At 41.4% G+C, this 19438-nt stretch overlaps 1 protein-coding gene across 1 annotated transcript; it reads left to right on the top strand.

The window, feature by feature from the left end:
* The first annotated feature begins 2738 nt into the window (after positions 1-2738).
* Positions 2739-18593, top strand: TRIM65 (tripartite motif containing 65). The gene is made up of 6 exons (XM_060688675.2): positions 2739-3269; positions 6527-6622; positions 6838-7071; positions 9076-9241; positions 10938-11021; positions 17951-18593. Exons 1-6 carry the CDS (start codon positions 2814-2816, stop codon positions 18526-18528), a joined length of 1614 nt encoding a protein of 537 aa, XP_060544658.1. The 5' UTR covers positions 2739-2813; the 3' UTR covers positions 18529-18593.
* Positions 18594-19438: the final 845 nt, after the last annotated feature.

Raw genomic sequence — 19438 nt, 5'->3', positions numbered from 1 at the left:
CTTGACACACACTAAAGGATAAAGCAGCAACCAGGTAAATATAATGAATTACCATTATTTCTCATTTGTGTTTGTGTCCATTTAAGTATCTTAGAATTGTAGAATCGGGGAGGGTTTAGTTTCTGATCTGGCCAATCTTGACTGAACTCAGTGATTCAAAGCTATTGCCATCACTGCATTGAAGTCAGCTCAGTTCCAGGAAAGACTTAACCAAGAAGTCTCCGGCAAACTCTTACTGTTTTACCTCATGGAGACTAGTCCAAATAATCACTACGGATCGAGTGTTGACCTTTGGAAACTTATACAGATAACTGCTACAGAAACAAACAAGCCTTTACATATTAGCCAACAAAACATACGGACAAAGGTTCTAGCTAAAAAATTCCAAAATGAGATGGAGCCCATTAAATGGCTAATATGAATGTGTGTTGTCGCCGGGGTGGGGTTATTTTATTATTTTTCTTTTTTATTATTTTTATTTCTTTCATACACTTTTTCATACACTTTGAGTCACCATGTGCGAGTAGGCGGCAATATAAATTTTCTAAATAAATAAATAAATTGGATTAGGATGTTTAAGATTGGGCAGGATTTATAGACCAGGAAAACTCCTTTAGGAAAATTGTCCAATCATCACAATTGAAGAGTCTGACTAGGATCAAACCCTGAACAATGAGCCATAGCATAGTTTAATTTTGGTTTAAGGTATTATATGACGCCAGCCATTCTGGTTTATGTGCTTGGGATTATGCTTTATCTTAGCACAATGTGGAATCCCAGCCATTTACAGATGATTCAACAAACCATAGTTAGAAATCATGAATTAGCTTCTGTGGGACAAGGAGGAGTGACTTGTGGACAGAGCCATGGGGAATTGACTAGCAGAGTGTTGGCAAACATTTTTGGCACCGAGTGCTGAAATGGGAGAGCGTGCATGCGTGCCAGAACCCGGAAGACAGCTGCCTGATGCGCATGCGTGCCCCGGAAAGATGATCTCCCAATATCCGCCATGCACATGCGCACCGGCCAACTGGTCTTCCCATGTGCATGTGCACCAGAAACCAGAAGGCCAGGTGGCCATTGCGCATATGCACCCTGGAAACTGGAAGATTGTCTTCTCGGCATGGGCATGCACACTGGGCAGCTGCTCTTCCGGTTCCAATTACTACTGCATGTGTGAAGACCAGCTGGCCGGTGCGCCAGAACCCAGAAGCGCAATGGGAGACGGCTCACATGCCCGGAGAGATTGCTTTGCATGCCACTTCCGGCATGCGTGCCATAGGTTCGCCGTCACGGGACTAGCATGTAACTGAAAGCAAATGTTGAACTCCAGAGACGTAGAAATGTTTCTAAAGTTTATTCTCCCGTTCAGCATTCTGGAACAGGATTGGCAAACAAAATCTGACTCTTTGGAGATTTAGCCAGCCAGACAAAGAACTCAGTTCAAAATGTAATGCCAAACTCCACTCCAGTGCTTTCTCTGTTTTCTCTCTAGCAGCACCTTCCTTGGCCAGGCTCTGGTTCCCCTTTTGCCCCTCCTGACTGCAGCTTGAAGCACCAGCTCTCTTCTCTGGACGGCAAGCAATGTAAAAAGAGGAGGTTTATGTGTGTGCCAACCTGAAGGAGATAATCTAGCAGACACCTGCAGAACATGGGCATCTACATGTTCCACCTCCTCTACATGTTTTGCTTTATCAGAGTGGCCTTTATGTTCGGAAGGCACCGAGTCTGCCAACACTCAGTGCCTCCTGAGGTTTAATTACAAGGAGGCTGGAGTTTTTCCTCCCCCCCACCCCCAGATGAGTACACATTTTGCACCAATTTGATTTTGAAAAGACCTTGAAAGATGCTGATCCTAAGCCATCTCTGGTTCTAACTTGAAAGCATAGGGGGTTCTTTTTCCAGATCAAGGGTTACTTATACCAGGAATCGCCAACCTTGGCAACTTTACGACTTGTGGACTTCAACTCCCAGAATTCCTCAGCCAGCATATGCTGGCTGAGAAATTCTGGGAGTTGAAGTCCACAAGTCGTAAAATTGCCAAGGTTGGAGACCCCTGACTTATACTATAAAAAGGAATAAGAAGGCCTGGGTGATAACTAGAGTTGGTGTTTCATTTACGCTTGGTTAAAATAAATATAGTTAATAATATGCTCCAGCCATGCATTTCCTCTTATGACCATTAAATATTACAATTTGTTATCAACTTTTAGAAGCCTCATGAGCTCAGCCAATACTTTAGGAGCTGTGGGTGACCTCAGAATGGTGCACCTTCAGAGAAAATAATAAAGCTCAAGTTAACTAATTAAACATCGAAATAGATAGCACTGGTCTAAAGATTGTTTGAAATAAAGAGAGAAAATTCAAACTCAAAGCTTGGGGTTTTTTTTCACTTACAAAAAGGACAATGCGTTTAATATTAGGGCATCTGAGATGACCTTAAACCAGTGGTGAAATCCATTTTTTTTTACTACTGGTTCTGTGGGCATGGCTTGGTGGGCATGGTGTGGCTTGGTGGGTGTGGCAGGGGAAGGATACTGCAAAATCTCCATTCCCACCCCACTCTGGGGCCAGCCAGAGGTGGTATTTGCTGGTTCTCCGAACTGCTCAAAATTTCTGCTAACAGTTCACCAGAACCTGTCAGAACCTGCTGGATTTCACCCCTGCCTTAAACACTGTACTGAATTGTGTAAACTACAGAATAGCTTCTGTCCCTTTAAGATTCACTCTTACATTCAGGACCTCCCCTTGGACAGGATGCTGGGTTTGGGGCGTGTTATTTTCTCTTTCTCTACTGTGCTTCCTCTGGGGAAATGGCTTCCTCTGAATCTCAGAAGCTGGAAGAGAAATTAATATGCTGCATTTGTCTGGATATATTTACCACCCCTGTGACTGTGCCTTGTGGACACAGTTTTTGTGAGAAGTGCATCAACAGCCACTGGGACAAAGAGGAACAAGGACTCAATGGCCAAAAGATCTACACTTGTCCTGAATGCCGACAATGCTTTCCAGAGAGACCCAAACTTAGCAAAACTGTCCTGCTTGAAAACCTGGTAGAGCTGCTGAAACAGGAAGAAGTCCTCCCAGGTGGCTCAGAAGGGGAGATTAGGAAGGCAGCTGGTTCTCAGGCAAGGCAATGCGCAAATCATGGCCGGCCCTTGGAGCTTTACTGCGTAACTGAGAAACGCTGCATCTGCTGCGTGTGCACCGTGAGAAGCTGCCAAAAGCACCAGAGGGCTCTCTTTGAAGAGGGACGGAAAGCTCAAGAAGTAAGCCGGGTGGTAGAGTCAAGGAGAGTGGCTGGTGGGCTAACAGAATTCACCTATAGCAGGGGTCTCCAACCTTGGCAACTTTAAGCCTGGTGGACTTCAATTCCCAGAATTCCGAGAGTTTATTTATTTATTTATTTATTTATTTATTTATTTATTTATTTATTTATTTATTTATTTATTTATTTATTTATTTATTTATTTATTATATTTCTATACTGCCTTTCTCCCATAGGACTCAAGGCGGTGTACAGTCAAGAAAAATATAGACACACAAACATCATAAAATTGCTAATTAAAATTATTACTTAGTTTGGTCAATTAAATAAAAACCCAGAATTAGATAACATTTAAAAATCATTCACATGTTCATATGTTTAGCCCCGCCTGTTGCAACATCAGGGTCTTGAGGGCACGGCGGAAAGCACGGAGATCAGGGATATTCCGTATCTCCGGGGGCAGTTCATTCCAAAGGATTGGAGCCCTCACAGAGAAGGCCCTCCCCCTGGGAGTCGACATAATTTGACTGATGGTACCCTGAGTAGTCCCTCCCTGTGAGAACGAACTGGTCGGTGGGAGGCTATTGGTGGCAAAAGACGGTCTCGTAGGTACCCAGGTCCTAAGCCATGGAGCGCTTTAAAGGTGATAACTAACACCTTGAATCGCACCCGGAAGACCACCGGGAGCCAGTGCAGCTCGCGTAGGAGAGGTGTTACATGGGCGTAACGAGCTGCGCCCATAATCACCCGCGGGGCTACGTTCTGGACCAGTTGGAGCCTCCGGGTGCTTTTCAAGGGGAGCCCCATGTAGAGAGCATTACAGTAGTCCATACGGGAGGTAACTAGGGCATGAGTGACCGTGCGCAAGGAGTTGAAGTCCTCCAGGCTTAAAGTTGCCAAGGTGGGAGACCTCTGACCTATAGCATATACAGCCCAAACTTAACAGAGGCTGAGACTGTCTAGTGCTAAATGGGACTAGGCTGTGGTTTTCTCTGAACAGGTAGTCCTCAAATTACAACCATTTGTTCAGCAACCATACAGCATTCAGAACGAAAGGACTTAATGACTGGTGGCTAAAGTACACTGCCCCCAAAGTCGCCTGATCAAAAATTGGGTGCTTGGCAGCAGTGGTGAAATCCAAATTATTTTACTACTGGTTCCGTGGGCGTGGCTTGGTGCGTGGCTTGGTGGGCATGGCAGGGGGAAGGATACTGCAAAATCTCCATTCCCTTCCCATGCCTGGAGGAAAGATATTGCAAAATCTCCATTCCCACCCCACTCTGGGAACAGCCAGAGGTGGTTTTTGCCAGTTTTCCGAACTGCTCAAAATTTCTGCTACCGGTTCTCCAGAACCTGTCAGAACCTGCTGGATTTCACCCCTGCTTGGTAGCCTGCCCACCTTTACAATCACAGGGGAACTTCAACTTTCCCCTGCCTATCTCTCCCCCCCCACCCCTTTTTGGCCCCCTGTACACCATGGCCCATGCTGTCTTAGCTGACATTCACCATCTTCTTGGTCGCACTGCTGAGCAAGTGTGCCCAGCCTGGCCCTTTTGCAATTCAGCTGCTGGCCGCACAAGATTTTCTTCCCCAGGTTGCACACTGTGGTTTCCTCCCAAGAACTGGGGAAGATGGCTCCAGATGGCAATAGCAAATGGCCAGTGTGATTCCTGTCAGCATCAGGAGCAAGATGATGGGAAGGTCAATGGAACAGCAGAATGCACTGTGGCATGGGCTACTGTGGCTCAGCTTGAGCTGGGCTTCATGCTGAAAAAGGATTTGTGCTGCTCTGGGGCTCAGGCATTGGACTGGGGCTGAGATTCCCACTGCACAGTGGCTCAAGAGCTGCAGGAAGCCACAGCGCTGCAGCACGCATGGCTCTAGGGTTGCTTGCTGCCTTGCAAGGCAGGGTCCAGGACAACCACAAGGGCAGAAATGTGTGGGGATAGGAAGATCGGGGTAGTTGAAGGGGAGGCGGTCCCTTATCTTGTAAGAACCCAGGATCAGGGCTGGGAAAGACCAAACCCTGAATGGCTTGGATTGGGGTGGGTCCTTGGTTAACAACCAATGGAATTTGGTTGATGATGGCAACAGGGATTGCCAGGATTGCTGTTGCTAAGCAATGTACTCACATGACATAAATCAAGGACTATCTGTATAATGTGCATATACCCGTATGAACCAGAGCATGTTGGCATGGCTCTGATTTTCAACTACTATAGTCAACTATTGCACCTCCAATTAAGACCTATAGACTGGGATGTGTTCATAGATCCTGCTGTGGTAAGAATACATGTTGGTCTTCTTAGGTATCGGATTCCATTCTTTTCCGCTCAATAACACTGAGGTCCCATATTGGGACCTCATAGTAAAGAGAACAATGTCCCTGCTAAATGCCACATTTGTCTCAAATGCAAGCAGGCAATTATATTCCAACGTAATGTAATTAATAAGCTTAACAGTTAATAGTTTTCTGATGTGCCTTAAGGTATCTTAGCAAAGGTCCAACATCTCATGAAATTATATTTATTTATGTATTCACTTCAAAGTATTGATGATTTACTCTAGCCCCAAAACACTCTGTGAGCTAACTGCAAAACAGGATTAAAAATAAAATATAAGGAATAAGAAAATAATAATACAACAGCCAGATCTGTGATCATTGCCCATAATCAACTCAGGCATATTGGAATAGTACTATACAGCTTTACAGTAGTTGTTTTCTGAGACTGAATAAAAGGGCTATTGGGTCTCTGAGGAAGAGGATCCTACAAGGCAGGAGCTATCACGGAGAATGCCTGTTGTCTGGTCCACAAACCATGCACAATTTGAAATGGGTAATGGTTTTGCTTTCACGCTATCTCACAAGAGATATGATCCTGACTTGAACACAAGTCTAGATCTGAAGGTTTTGCTAAATCCAAACTGTTACCAAGGTTCAGAATGAATGTGACTGAACCCAATTGGCCCATATACCCTTAAATTTTTCCTGAGCCCATCGCTCTTTCTGAAGTGGATAGCAATTCCAGGATCTTAGTCATCTTGTTTCAATACAACACCATGGAGGCAAGGTGATGTTACTAGAGCTGCAAAAGATTACTTGGGTAGCAGTACTTTGGTATGTTTCTTTAGATGTTTCTTGATCAATGTGAATAGACCAACGTGAATTTGCCAAATGAAGTATTCTCTATAGGACTGGAAGTATCAAGGAAAACTATGAAACAATTGCCCATTTGAACTTCAAGTCTGCTTTGACAGGACTCAATCAAGAAAACCCTGGAAGAAAAGCAAAAAGAGGCAAAAAGAATCACAGCAGAAATCCAGAAACTGGAGCAGCAGATGAACCATGTTTCAGTGAGTCATGTAGAAATAGTTTTGTGCTTTGCCAGTGCACATTTTAATCGCTCTTGTGGTAGCTGCTGAATAAGCAAAGTGGTTGTCATTTCCAAAAGCCAGTACCCCTTCCCTCCATATTTTATCTTATCGCCATATGGTGCCTTAAGAAAAATGGAGAGAGACATTAGCTGCTATAAGGATAACTTGATGCTTTGAATGTTGGCTTTCTACAGGTTTTCTCAATGAAGTTCAAATCAGGAATTTTGCAAAAGTTTGATCATCTCACAGAAATCCTAAAAGAATGCCAGAAGAAGGTGTCGGAGATGGTTACAAGTGAGCATGCTGCTTTGCTAAAACAAATGCAGGAGAACCGGAACTGCCTACAGCATCATTTGGAGACTGTCACGCAATACAACAGGACAGCGGAAGGGCTGATGGGCTCGGAGGATGATATTGTGTTTCTTGAAGTGGGTAAAAAATATGTGGGCTCTGTGCATTGGGAGAATGTTGCTGTCATTGTTCGCTTAATACTATTTCTTTGCCAAAATGTACAATTGGGATCACGGTATCAAAAGCCAGAAACTTCAGAGGCCTCCAGTTTTTTTTTTTTTTTTTAATTCTATACATGCATTTGGAATGCTGAGAGCATGTTATAAGCACTAGCACAAATAGATTAACCGAGTTGGAAGGGACCTTTTAGGTCATCTAGTCCAACCTCCTGCCCAAGCAGAAGACCTTACACATTTCCAGAAAATGCCGGTCCAATCTCTTCCTGAAAGCCTCCAGTGATGAAGCTCCCACAACTTCCAAAGGCAAGCTGTTCCATTGGTTGATTGTTCTCACTGTCAGAAAATGTCTCCTTATTTCTAGGTTGAATCTCTCCTTGGTCAGTTTTCATCCATTATTCCTTGTCTGGCCTTCAGGTGCTTTGGAAAACAGGTTGACCCCCTCCTCTCTATGGCAGCCCCTCAAATTTTGGAACACTGCTATCATGTCTCCTCCCTCTTCACTAGACTAACCATGCCCAGTTCCTGTAACCGTTCTTCATATGTTTTAGTCTCCAGTTCCTTAATCATCCTGGTTGCTCTTCTCTGCACTCTTTCTAGAGTCTCAACATCTTTTTTATAGTGTGGTGACCAAAACTGGATGCAGTACTCTAGGTGTGGTCTTACTAAGGCTTTATAGAGTGGTATTAGTACCTCACTTGATCTTGATTGTATCCCTCTGTTAATGCAGCTTACAATTGCATTGGCTTTTTTGGCTGCCGCTGCACACTGCTGGCTCATATTTAGCTGGTCGCCCACTAAGACTCTAAGATCCCTCTCACAATTACTGCTATTAAGCCTGGTTTCACCCAATGTGTATGTGTACTTTTTGTTTTTCTTGTCTAAGTGTAAGGCTTTACATTTCTCTACATTGAATTTCATTTTGTTAGATAGGGCCCAGTGTTCAACTCTGTCAAGATCCATCTGGATCTTGAGTCTATCTTCTAGGGTGTTAACTATTCCTGCCAGTTTAGTATCATCTGCAAATTTGGTAAGTTTCCCTTCTATTCCCTCATCTAAGTCGTTCATAAAGATATTGAAGAGTACTAGGCCTAAGACGGAACCTTGTGGTACCCTACTGCTTACTTCCCTCCATGTAGACATAAACGCATTAAGGACTACTCTTTGGGTATGGTTTGTCATTCAGTTACGAATCCATCTGGTGGTGATGCTATCCATCTCACTTTTTTCTATGAATCGGTGAGATGATTTCCTAATGTTTTCTCTGGTCTCAGGGCATTTCTTAGTATATCTTCCTCCCTCCCTCTCTCCCTCCCTGTTCTTAAAGCTTGATCTTGTGTAGCATTAGACTCTCTATTTTTTTTTTCAAATTTCCAGCCTCTAGCCAATACCAGGTCTTGTTTTCTCTGCTTTGACTGCTAGGTTTTTTTTTTTATGTACTGTCTGTGTAATACTTTGCCTTGCCATATCTGTCTTCTATTCTTCCTTTGGCCTTTCTTGTAAACCAGTTTGGTTTCATTGGTATTCAGTAAGCCTTCATGATGTAGCTTTGATGCATCTTCTTCACTGTGCTCTTGCTATATTTTACCCTGTTTCCCCGAAAATAAGACCTCCCCGGATAACAATCAAGCTTTTGAGCGCATGCACTAAAATAAGCCCCCCTGAAAATAAGCCCTCCTTGAAAATAAGATGTCCCCAAAAATATTTAAATGCATGTGCAGCTGGTTCCCGCCATTTCCTCTGGTTAGGGTTACGGAGACAGAGCTGGAAATCAGGTAAAATGGCAAGAGGAGCCCCGTCTTGCTCCACATGCCCCAAAATAATAAGACCTCCTTGAAAATAAGGCCAAGCGTTATTTCAAAAAAAGTTCAAAAAAATATAAGAGGGTCTTATTTATGGGGAAACATGGTAGTTTATCCATCTTTGCTCTATTATAGTGGAATAATTATTTTCTATTTTTTGCAGGAGCAACATCTCCTTTCTCCACCTACTAAACTGGAAGTTCCTCCAGTCATTCAACTTGACTTGGATAAGAATGCAAATACCGTCACCAAGTTCTTCACTGAATTCTTCAGGCTTTTGGAGACACTTCAGTCAAATCTTTTGAATCCACAAATGGGTGATAGAAAAAGTAATTATCAAGCTGTTTTATGGCAATGAGAAAATTGGGTCACAGTTGACAGGTCAATTTCTGACAGATATATAAGAATCTGATAGCACATTTTTTAAAATCTCAATCTAGCCACATCCAACGAAGTGAGTTGCAGCTCAGAAAAGTTCATGCCTTTGAATAAAATCTGTTAGTTGGAAAAGGAGCTACCAGATTTCTCCTTCTTTTGTGATACCTGAGACTCAGATGGCTTTCCTCCAATGTCTGGCAGGTGCATGAAAGTATATTACAATAAAATAGGGGTTGGCAGCTTTGTTGATGGTGGGAGGCACACTTTTTGTAATGGCCTTTGTGTCATGGCCAGAGCCAACTCCTTTGGCTCTTGTTTCCTTTGTAAAGAGGCTGAGTGAATGTAAGGAGTGGAATCTGTGCCTTACAGTGACTTAAGCATTTTTCCCCTTAAATCTCACTGAAAAAAGAAAACATTGGACATTTTGAAATGTTTGGATAGGTAAAGGAGAGAAATGAGTACCTTCAGCCCTAAACCTTTTATATCCCCACCAGAGGTGGGTCCTACTTACCTTTACTACCGGTTTGCAACGGGGCCACGTGCATGCACTTCTGCACATGCGCAGAAGCTTCCTGATGACGTCTGGGTCGGTGGGCAGAGCCTCCCGCCGGTTTTACTATCAGTTCTTGCGAACTGGTCCGAACCGGGGGCAACCCATCACTGATCCTCACCCCACAAGAAAAGAATACGAATTTTAGCTCTGCTCATTTAGCTCTGTTCAGGAGGCTGCAAAGGAAGCATCAGGAGAGCTAAGCTACATACACGCACTACTGTTAACTGCCTACCACAGCTGTGAAAAAAATAATTTTGAATGTAAATTTTTGTGATAGAGGATAATACTGTAAGAATACCGTAATAGGAAAACTGTTTCAATTAGTCTATCGAAACTTGATTTATATAGTAAGAGTATTCAAATGGATGCCCACTCCCCATAATAGTCTGCAAAGTCCAGATCACCTAAGCAATTTTTGAAATGTGTTTTCACAAAGAAGATGTAATTCAGAGATAGCAACTCATCAAGATTTGCCACTTTAAAAAAATCTTTAGTAACTTTCAGATTCATACATTTCTTGCCACTTTTTCATTTACCGTACGAAACAGATCACATTTCTGTTCTTTTTCCTGAGGGATTAATATAATCAAAGATGGGATTTTCCCAAATGTCTTTGCCGATTTTGTTGATTTATTTCAAGTTTGTTCCTGTTCAAAGCTATAAACACGTATGTGCATTGAATGGCTTTTACAAGTGCTATTTAATCATTAGAAACTTTAAAAAAAATTCTTCCTTCCATTTTCCCCACAAGTGCAGGGACTTCCCCCCCCCGTGCCGTCCCCCCCCCCGCCCCCCCCGGATCAACCAAGTGTTCCAGTGGTTGCAACAAAAATTGACCAACCAACTTGTTGCCTGAACATGATATTCTGGGCTGAGAAGAGAGTGACTGACCCCAAATCATCCAGCTAGCTTTCATGTCTAATGTGGCACTTGAACTCACGGTCTCCTGATGTCTAGTCTGGTGCCTTAACTACATGATCAAACTCTCTCTTCTATTATTTTTAATAGCTATATTCTATTACCATTTGGAAATTTTTGAAAGAAGTTTGCCTTCTTCCTGCTGTTGAATTTTTCTTCTCTGTTGTATTGTGCAGTCAAACTTGAGCCAAAGGTATTTGTGAAGAGGATGTCTGAACCTTGTCTTTCAGAGAATGAACTAAGGACAAAGCTTCTAAAGGGTAAGAAACTGGGCTGATGTGGGGTCTCATTCTTTAATATTTTATTTTATTTTTATTTAGAAAATTTATATGGCCACCTACTCGCACAAGGCGGTTTACAAAGATATAAAGATACACAAAGATGTCTCCCACTGATTCTGTTTCGTCAGCGAATACACTCTCTCTTCCAGCAATTTTAGTTGCAATCCTAAAAGGAATTTATACAGTTTCCCAAAGACTAAGAGTGGAACAGCAATACAAAGTTATACAAAATACTGCTCCTTCTCCATTAAAAGAAGAAAAACAAACTCCTTATTTACTCCAAGTTGTAGCATGGTGACAGCATTGGCCGAATTTGCTGCTCCCTGTTCATGCAAAAAGTTACTTATGCAAATAGGGCCTTGCATTTGGTAATTCTGAAAAAAAGACCTCAGAAAAAGATCTGAGTTTTCCAGCTGAAAACTTGCTTCCCCAATAAAAAAAGCTGCTTGTCTCAGTGATAAGGAGACCACACAAAATAGGAAAAGATGACAAACAGTAACCCAGAAGAGGAAAAACATGTTTTCACAACAGCAGGTCAAGTGCCCATTACTAACCCTCAGAAGTTTTTATGTTCCCCATTCTGTTTTTCCTTGGCTTTACACTTTAAATATATTCTCTGTGCTTATATATCTTTTTGTATGAGCGTGAAATAAATTCCCAGATTTCCCTGTAAATTCTCTTTTGCCTAAGCATTATCTGGGTCAGTTGCCTTAATAGTAATTCCAGGTAAGAGTTCAAACGTGCTTAAGAGGGATGGGACAAGTACCATAGAGAACACTTTTGCAGCTCTTCCTGCTCCCTTCTTCTGAATGGAAGTGTTTGTAATCTAGCCAGCTCTTAGCTATGAAAGTCAGCTGGGTGACCTTGGGCCAGTCACTCTCTCGCAGGGTTGTTGTGGGGAAAATAGGAGGATGAGGGTGTGTTGGATATGTTTGCTGCCTTGAGTTATTTGTACAAATAATAAGGGGGGGGGGGAATAAATAACTAAATAAATAAATAAAATTGCTAGACCTGGGTGTCGAACTGTAATAAACAGCTCTGGTACAAGTAAATACCAGTATACGGTATATCTGAGTTTCTCTCTTCCATCTGTCCACAACATTTCCCTGCTTATGGATACTGTGTGAGGGTTGGATATTTTTCTGTAAATTGGAAAAATGAAAAATCACTCATTTCTTTGATATCTGGATCCTATACATACAATCCTCGACTTAATTGAGCCCAGAATTATGATTGTAAATTGTGTCGGTCATTAAGCAGTTCATGTGGCAGTCATTAAGTAAACTCATTGTCCGTAATGGGCATTTGTTGCTGGAGACTGGAAGTATTTTATTTTATTTTATTTTATTTTATTTTATTTTATTTTATTTATTAGTCATATTTCTATGCCGCCCACTCTCTGAGGACTCTGGGCGGCTTACACCAAAGACAGTATACTAAATAGCATATTGCCGCCTAACAATCTGGGTCCTCATTTTACTCACATCGGAAGGATGGAAGGCTGAGTCAACCTTGAGCCGTTGAGATTTGATCCGCTGATCTGCTGAACTAGCAGTCAGCTGAAGTAGCTGCAGTACTGCACTCTAACCACTACGCCACCTCGGCTCATTATAAGTATAAGTAAACATTATACATAGTAGTCAGGTGACTGCAGAATGCTGCAACAGCCATAAATGTATGCTAATTGTTGAGTGTCCACAGTGCGATCGTGTGACCATGGGTGGGTGGAGACATCCACCAGGACTTTGAATCCAGGTTATAGTACTGTTTTTGTTTTACTCTATCATAATTTCTAATGGTTGTCAAGCAAGCATAAGTCAAGCACTACTTGTACGTAAGTTCTGATGCATTCAGTGGGACTTCCCAATATTTGGCCTGCAGAGTGAAGAATATGATAGAAATGAATTTTTGGGATAAATTCCCTAGGCTTGATAAGTGATGTTTCAGAAATGTTACACAAATTTTCTTTGTATGGAGTTGACATTGTTAATTTATAATTTCTATCCCACAACTTCCGCCATTCATCTAATTCTATTATATAACCAAAGTTTTTTGCCCATGCTATCATTGTCTCCTTCACTTGTTCATCTTCCAATTTAATAGCCAATAAGTAGTTATATAGCTTTTTTATCAGTCTTTCTTCTGTCTCTGTTAATATTTTATCTAATTCTGTTGCTTCTTTATAAAAATCATATACTGTAATTTAGCATCTTTCTCATATCTAGAATGTATCTGCACCTGTGAATACCATGCCATGTTTATCCCTTGATCACTGAATTTTTATTTAGTTTTGAGTTCCCCCTTTTCATTCAAAATATCTTTATATCTAACAATATTTCCCACATTAATAACATTTGGATGAATCAATGCTTCCATTGTTGAAAGCCAAACTGGTATCTTCAAATAATGTTGTTCTCTAATTTTCTCCCATACTAGCAATAACACATTCCTTATATAATGTCTTTGAAAATAACTGTGTATTTCGCTTTTCCCATACCATGAAAAGGTGTGCCAACCCAGTTGTAGGTCATGTCCCTCCAGAGTCAATAGTCTTGTATGTCTCAATGCAATCCATTCTTTCATCCATGTTAATGCCGCTGCCTGGTAGTACAATTCCCAATTAGGTAGTCCAAAGCAGGGGTTAAATGCTACCAGTTCAAACCAGTTCAGGTGAACTGGTAGTGGAGATTGGGGCTGGTTTGCTGAACCGGTAGCGTCCGCGGCTCACAGTCCTGCCATGCTTTCCTGCCTTCCATGCGGCCTTCCCGCCGTCCCCGTGGCCAGCTTGCGAAGGCAGGAAAGTGGAAGGCCATGTGAAAGGCAGGCAAGCATGGCAGGGCTGCGGGGAAGGGAGCTAGCAGCTTACTCTCTTCCCCGCAGCCCTGCCATTCTTGCCTGTCTTCCACGCTGCCTTCCCAGTGGTCACACTTGCCTTACAAGGTCAGTGTCCAGCTAACCCTAACCCCCACGCCCTTGGGGAAGACACAGCGGCTGCTACCTTTGCCCGAAATGCCTCTCATGTCTTTCGGAAGCAATTGGGAGGAGCAGGAGGGGGGGCATAGTGCTCAGCAAAGGCCAGGAAGACCCAGCTGCCCCCTCCCTCCCTCCTCCCCCACTTTCTCCTGTCTGTCTGGCAAGAAACAGGGCGTGGACAGCTGTCGCCATGCTATTCTATCTTCTCTGCAAAACTCCTCCGTGGCTCCACTCGCCTCCAGCACCCCGATGCAATGCCCGTGGCTTGCGCAGGGCAGACCATGGCAGCTGCAAGGCCGAGATGCTGCAGAACAGAAATAGGTTCACAGTCCACACTGCCTAAAAGACAGACACCACCTTAGGAAATGCAAAAAATTGCCCCCTGCCTTACTGTCCGTATTCAAATCAGAAATGCATATTGATTGTACATCAGGGTTAGGGTTACACATATAATACTGTATCCAGTAGTGCACAGAACAAAAAATTGCCTATGAGTCATGCACACTCCTTGATCAACAAAATAACTCTTCATTTTAAACTTAAAGAGCTACAGATGATCTCTAGCAAACGGGTTGAAACAAGCAAGTTCAAACACACCTTTGTAACAAAATGCACCACAGAATGCACCAACCGTGCACAACCATTTTAAAAATGTATTTATCTTAACAAATTTTATAGAAATAAATGCACTGGCCACACACATGAAGGTTTGTTGGCTATGGCAATGGGTTTAAGGGAAGAGAAGGAACTATGGGAGAGATGTCCCAAAGTTGCTTTTCAAAAAGCAACTAGACTTTGTTTTTGTTTTTGTTTTCCTTTGAAAATGTTTTGCTTCTCATCCAAGAAGCTTCTTCAGTTCTGACAGAATGGTAGGATATAAAAAGATTTAAATCCTTTTAATCCCCCCCCCATTCAGTCAGAATTGAAGAAGCTTCTTGGATGAGAAGCAAAACATTTTCAAGGGGGAAAAAAGTAAGAAAATCCAGTTGCCTTTTGAAAAGCAACTTATGAGGCAATCATTTGGATGACTGAGAACCTCCATAGACATAGGAGAGATGTAGGAACTAAATAAACTCACATGGAAATTCCACCAATGTGAGTCTCGGTGATGTTATCCAGAGACAGAAAGAGACATGCAGATTCTCTTCTGGTGTTGTCCCATTCAGTAGCTGATCAGAAACAAGACAGGTGAACTTGCTTCATTGAACAACTGACTAGCTCAGAGTGTGACTTGGTGGAATTGGCATCTCTGGAATAGCTCTCCTCATTGTTGATTGCATTTTGCCAGTGTCCTGGAGAACAAGGCAAGGGGCTAACCCTTCACCTCCCTCATGTGGCACTCAGAGAAATATAACGAAGGCTTGTCTTATGGAAGATGGGTTATTTCAGAAGGTCAATGTTCATGTGTGAGTGACAGCTTGCCATCATGTTCCTTGTTCTGTAGAACACCTCATTTAGGACGTTGGTTAGTGAGAAAAATATTTATTACCAAGTGTCCAATGCTAAGCCTTGGTAGACCTTGGCCATTGCCCCAAACAAGAACAAATCCATTCCCTCACTTTCCTCTAACAAGTTTGTTGGTATAGGACAGACCATTGTGCACTACTAGCTGAGCACACATCCCTGGCAACATAGAGGACAAAACATGCTGTCTCAAATTAAGACTGGTACATTTGGGCCTACTAAGGAAAATCCTACGCCAGAAATAATACTTAGGCTGCTGTTACAGGGGGAGGAACATTCAGTGGATGGTCCTAGTCTTGTCCTCCATTTGGGCTATTTACACTATTTATGACCCTCTGTGGCAGAAGAGATTGCAATTATGAACAATAATTCCCTACCCCTCTGGGTTAACAAGGAGAAAAACAGAAATGATTCTTTCGAACTTAACAGTTCAGCCCTTCAAGCACTGGTGAAATGTAAAATTTGTTACTACTGGTTCTGTGGGGGGGTAATATGACTGAGTGAGCATGGCCAACTTTTTTTAAAAAAAACTTTTAAAAGCATTTTTTCTACAACCTCTTTGGCTGAAATGCTCTGATGATCCAGCTGAGCCATACCATCATCAGAGGCTTTTTTTTTTAACTTTTAAAAGCATTTTTTCGGCCAGAGGTTGTAGAAAAAATGCTTTTAATTTTTTTTAAAAAAAGCTTCTGATGATCACGCGGCTCAGCTGGAAATGGGGGTGGGGGGCACAGGGATTTTTGCTACCGGTTCTCTGAACTACCCGCTGCCATCGCTACCAGATCGGGTGATCCAGTCTGAACCGGGAGCATATTACCCCTGCCCTCAAGTCCAGTATGAAGTTGGATGACTATGTTTCTGCTATCCATGGAGTGCAGCTGGCCCTGGAGGTAGCAAAAGACTGCTCTAAGAAAGAAATCAGGGAGGAACTTGATTCAATATAGCTGTTTCTGAGTTTGACGTTTATTGCAAAGATGAAAATAAATCACTTTCTATCCTTTGTAACTGAATGAGAAGATCTTGGTGTGCAGGTAGGAGTACAGTGGCATTGAAGTGGCAATGCTGCATCATGCTTTCCATATTTCTTTATAGTTTACATAATTTATTCCCATTTAAAAAAAAATAAAGTGTCTGTTTCATAAGTAAAAATAAAATGTAGGTGTACCGTCATGACTGCAGAGGTATGTGTACATTACATAACCCAGTAAATAGCTTGCCCTACAATGATGTCTGTGGAACATCCAGCCAAAGTTAATTTATGACTGTTGATTGCACAAACTCATCACTCTTGATTGTTTCTAGTGCATCTGGTTGGTAAGGCTCCATTTACACGCCCCTCAGTCTATCTCATGGTTGATAGAGACAATTGTGACATCAGTTATTTTCTCTTATTCTTTTTTTTTAATTTTTAAGGCTTCTGCTTTAAAGAGACTTTGTATGCAAATTAACACATGAGGAACCAGTTAATTGGATCTCTTTAATTTAGAAGTTGCATCTAATTTTCCATAAATATAGATGCAGTCGTTCCTCTTCTTTGGCAAAGATGAAAACTAATCAAAGTGGAAAACCATAGCTGTTTCTCATAGAGCTGTTTGTTTTCAGTAACTAACAACAACAAATACAAGATCATCTGTGATGTGAATATACTTGGGTATACTTGGGTATACGTCTATCTACTTCCTGTGTTTGGCTTCTGGTTTGTATCTCTAGGGGAAATAATTATCTCATTAAACATATTTAGGCAGAATGCTAAGCAAAGGATTCCTGAATTGCCAGTAAGAACAGGCACTCTTTATCATGGCTATTGTGAGCTCTTTAGCTAGTAGTAATCCTTGGCCCTGAAGCTAGTTTTCAGTTTTCATCAACTATATCATGGGAGCCAGGATAGAAACCAGAGACTCTTTTAAGTTCTACTCCTGCCTTAGGCACAAAGTCAGCTGAGTGACTTTGGGCCAGTCACTTTCTCTTATCCCTAGGGAAATAGCAGGGCCAAACTACTTCTGAAAATGTTGCCAAGGAAACAGCAGGGACTCATCCAGGAATCAAGACTGACTTGAAGGCATCAAACTATTGTTGTTGTTGTTGTTTTTATTTTCCTACTTATTTCACTACTATGGTTTAGTATTTTCCAACCCTAAAAAGTTAATTTTTCATTATGTATATGACATGAATACATAATGTCAGAATCCACGTTAAAGACTCCACATCTAAAATAATGCTGACTTGTGACACTAACAAACAAGAAGCAAAATTACATTATATCAAAATTACATTAAATCTAAAGTTTGGAAAATAAAGAAGGATCTGTTCAATAACACCACTCCTAACTTTTTAAATTACACTAATACTTTAGTAACATCATCTTGCTTTAATGAATATGTAGAATAGAAAATATTCCAGGAAGGAGGTAAATTGGTAAACCTTAGATTCTTTTGCTTTTTCCTAATATATTATCATTGTCACTCCCACAGATCAGCAGAATTTGACATTTGATCCAATCACAGCCAACAAATACCTGCAGATAACTGATAATAATCAGAAAGCAACTCATCCCCAAGTTTTTCAAAAACCAAAGCCAAATGACCCTCAAAGATTTGAGCCATGGCAAGTCATGTGTACTCAGAACTTCAGCCAAGGCACTTGCTACTGGGAAGTAGAGTTATCCGACCACTCCGTCATTGTTGGCGTAGCATGCAAAACATTCACCAGATTGAAACAGGCTCATCAGAAGTTCACCATTGGGTTGGATAAACTCTCCTGGGGCCTGCATATCCAAGAAGACAGCTACATGGCTTGGTACAATGACAAGTCTACAAAGATAAAAGAACCTCTTTGCAAATTCATTGGAGTTCTATTGGATTGTGATCAAGGAACGATATCCTTTTACAGCATAGAAAACAATATGAAATGCCTCCATGTTTTTCACACCACCTTTACGGAGCCTCTGGTCCCCATTTTCTGGCTTTGCGAAGGTACAGCTGTGACACTTTGCCAAAGGCCACCCAGCCAGATTATAATTGATGAGAGATCACCTGATTTACAGGTGTAGGCAAAGACTGCCCCTATGGAAAAACTCTGAGCAAGCAAATAAATCTTGAACGTTGAAAAAAAAAATGGCTACTTGGCTGTATAGACAATTCTTTCTGTCTTTTATAGCTCTCTTGTGAATTGTAAATCCACCTTGCCCTTCCAGGTAAAGATGCAGTTAGATGTTTATACAGCACAAAATCTGATGCACATATTTTTGTGGCTGCATAAAGCTTTGTGGCAAACTACAAAAATTAAGGAATGAATATCAATAAAGAGGTAGTGTAAACAAAAAAATAATTACCAGTAATTTTTAATTGGGAAATTGCCACAGCCAATAAAAGAATCAAGTTGGACAGAAAGGAAATGCACAGTAATGTTTACCCTGGACAGATCACTGTTCACAAGCTCTCTGTAGTCACTTCATTGTGAAGGTATGTTGTAAAACAGTTAAGTACTATATATATAGTTTCTCATATGTGTGACTGGATACTAACATGTTCTTAAGAATTCATATTCCAGAAAGCAATTTTTAAAATTTATTTTGTACCCTTTTTTTCCTATTAGAAGAGACTTTGGTAGAGCATTTTACTAAAGAATGAAGCCAGTCTTCAACATTAAAAGCATTAATGTTTTATTTTTTTTTAAAGTAGTTTATAAGGAAATCTAGATCTAGAACAGGTTTTGTTTTCCTAAGTTCATGAAAATTTGCAGGGAAATAAAGCTTATTTTTAGATGTTTAATAACGTCTAAAACTAGCATTACAGATTCTTGTCATGTTTATTATCGTTTTTATTCTGTTCATTCAAAAGGAAAGTTGGAATAATATTATCTAAAGATTCTCAGAACTGCCCATTAGCAAGATATCTCTTAGAAAATTGAACAGAACAGGACCATATTTGCTTTGTGTTGTGGGGGGAGTGCTGAAGAGC

This window comes from Pantherophis guttatus, chromosome 2 (genome assembly GCF_059756535.1).
Source record: "Pantherophis guttatus breed Tessera chromosome 2, ASM5975653v1, whole genome shotgun sequence".
NCBI lineage: Eukaryota > Metazoa > Chordata > Lepidosauria > Squamata > Colubridae > Pantherophis > Pantherophis guttatus.
This window is presented reverse-complemented; position numbering and strand designations above follow the sequence as displayed.

Bases quoted from the DNA above. Each gene is read 5' to 3' on its own strand.
- TRIM65 (XM_060688675.2), top strand. From the start codon at position 2,814: ATGGCTTCCTCTGAATCTCAGAAGCTGGAAGAGAAATTAATATGCTGC. The intron at 9,242-10,937 runs GTAATTATCAAG...TGTATTGTGCAG, and splicing joins ACAAATGGGTGATAGAAAAA to TCAAACTTGAGCCAAAGGTA. The intron at 11,022-17,950 runs GTAAGAAACTGG...TCACTCCCACAG, and splicing joins AAGGACAAAGCTTCTAAAGG to ATCAGCAGAATTTGACATTT.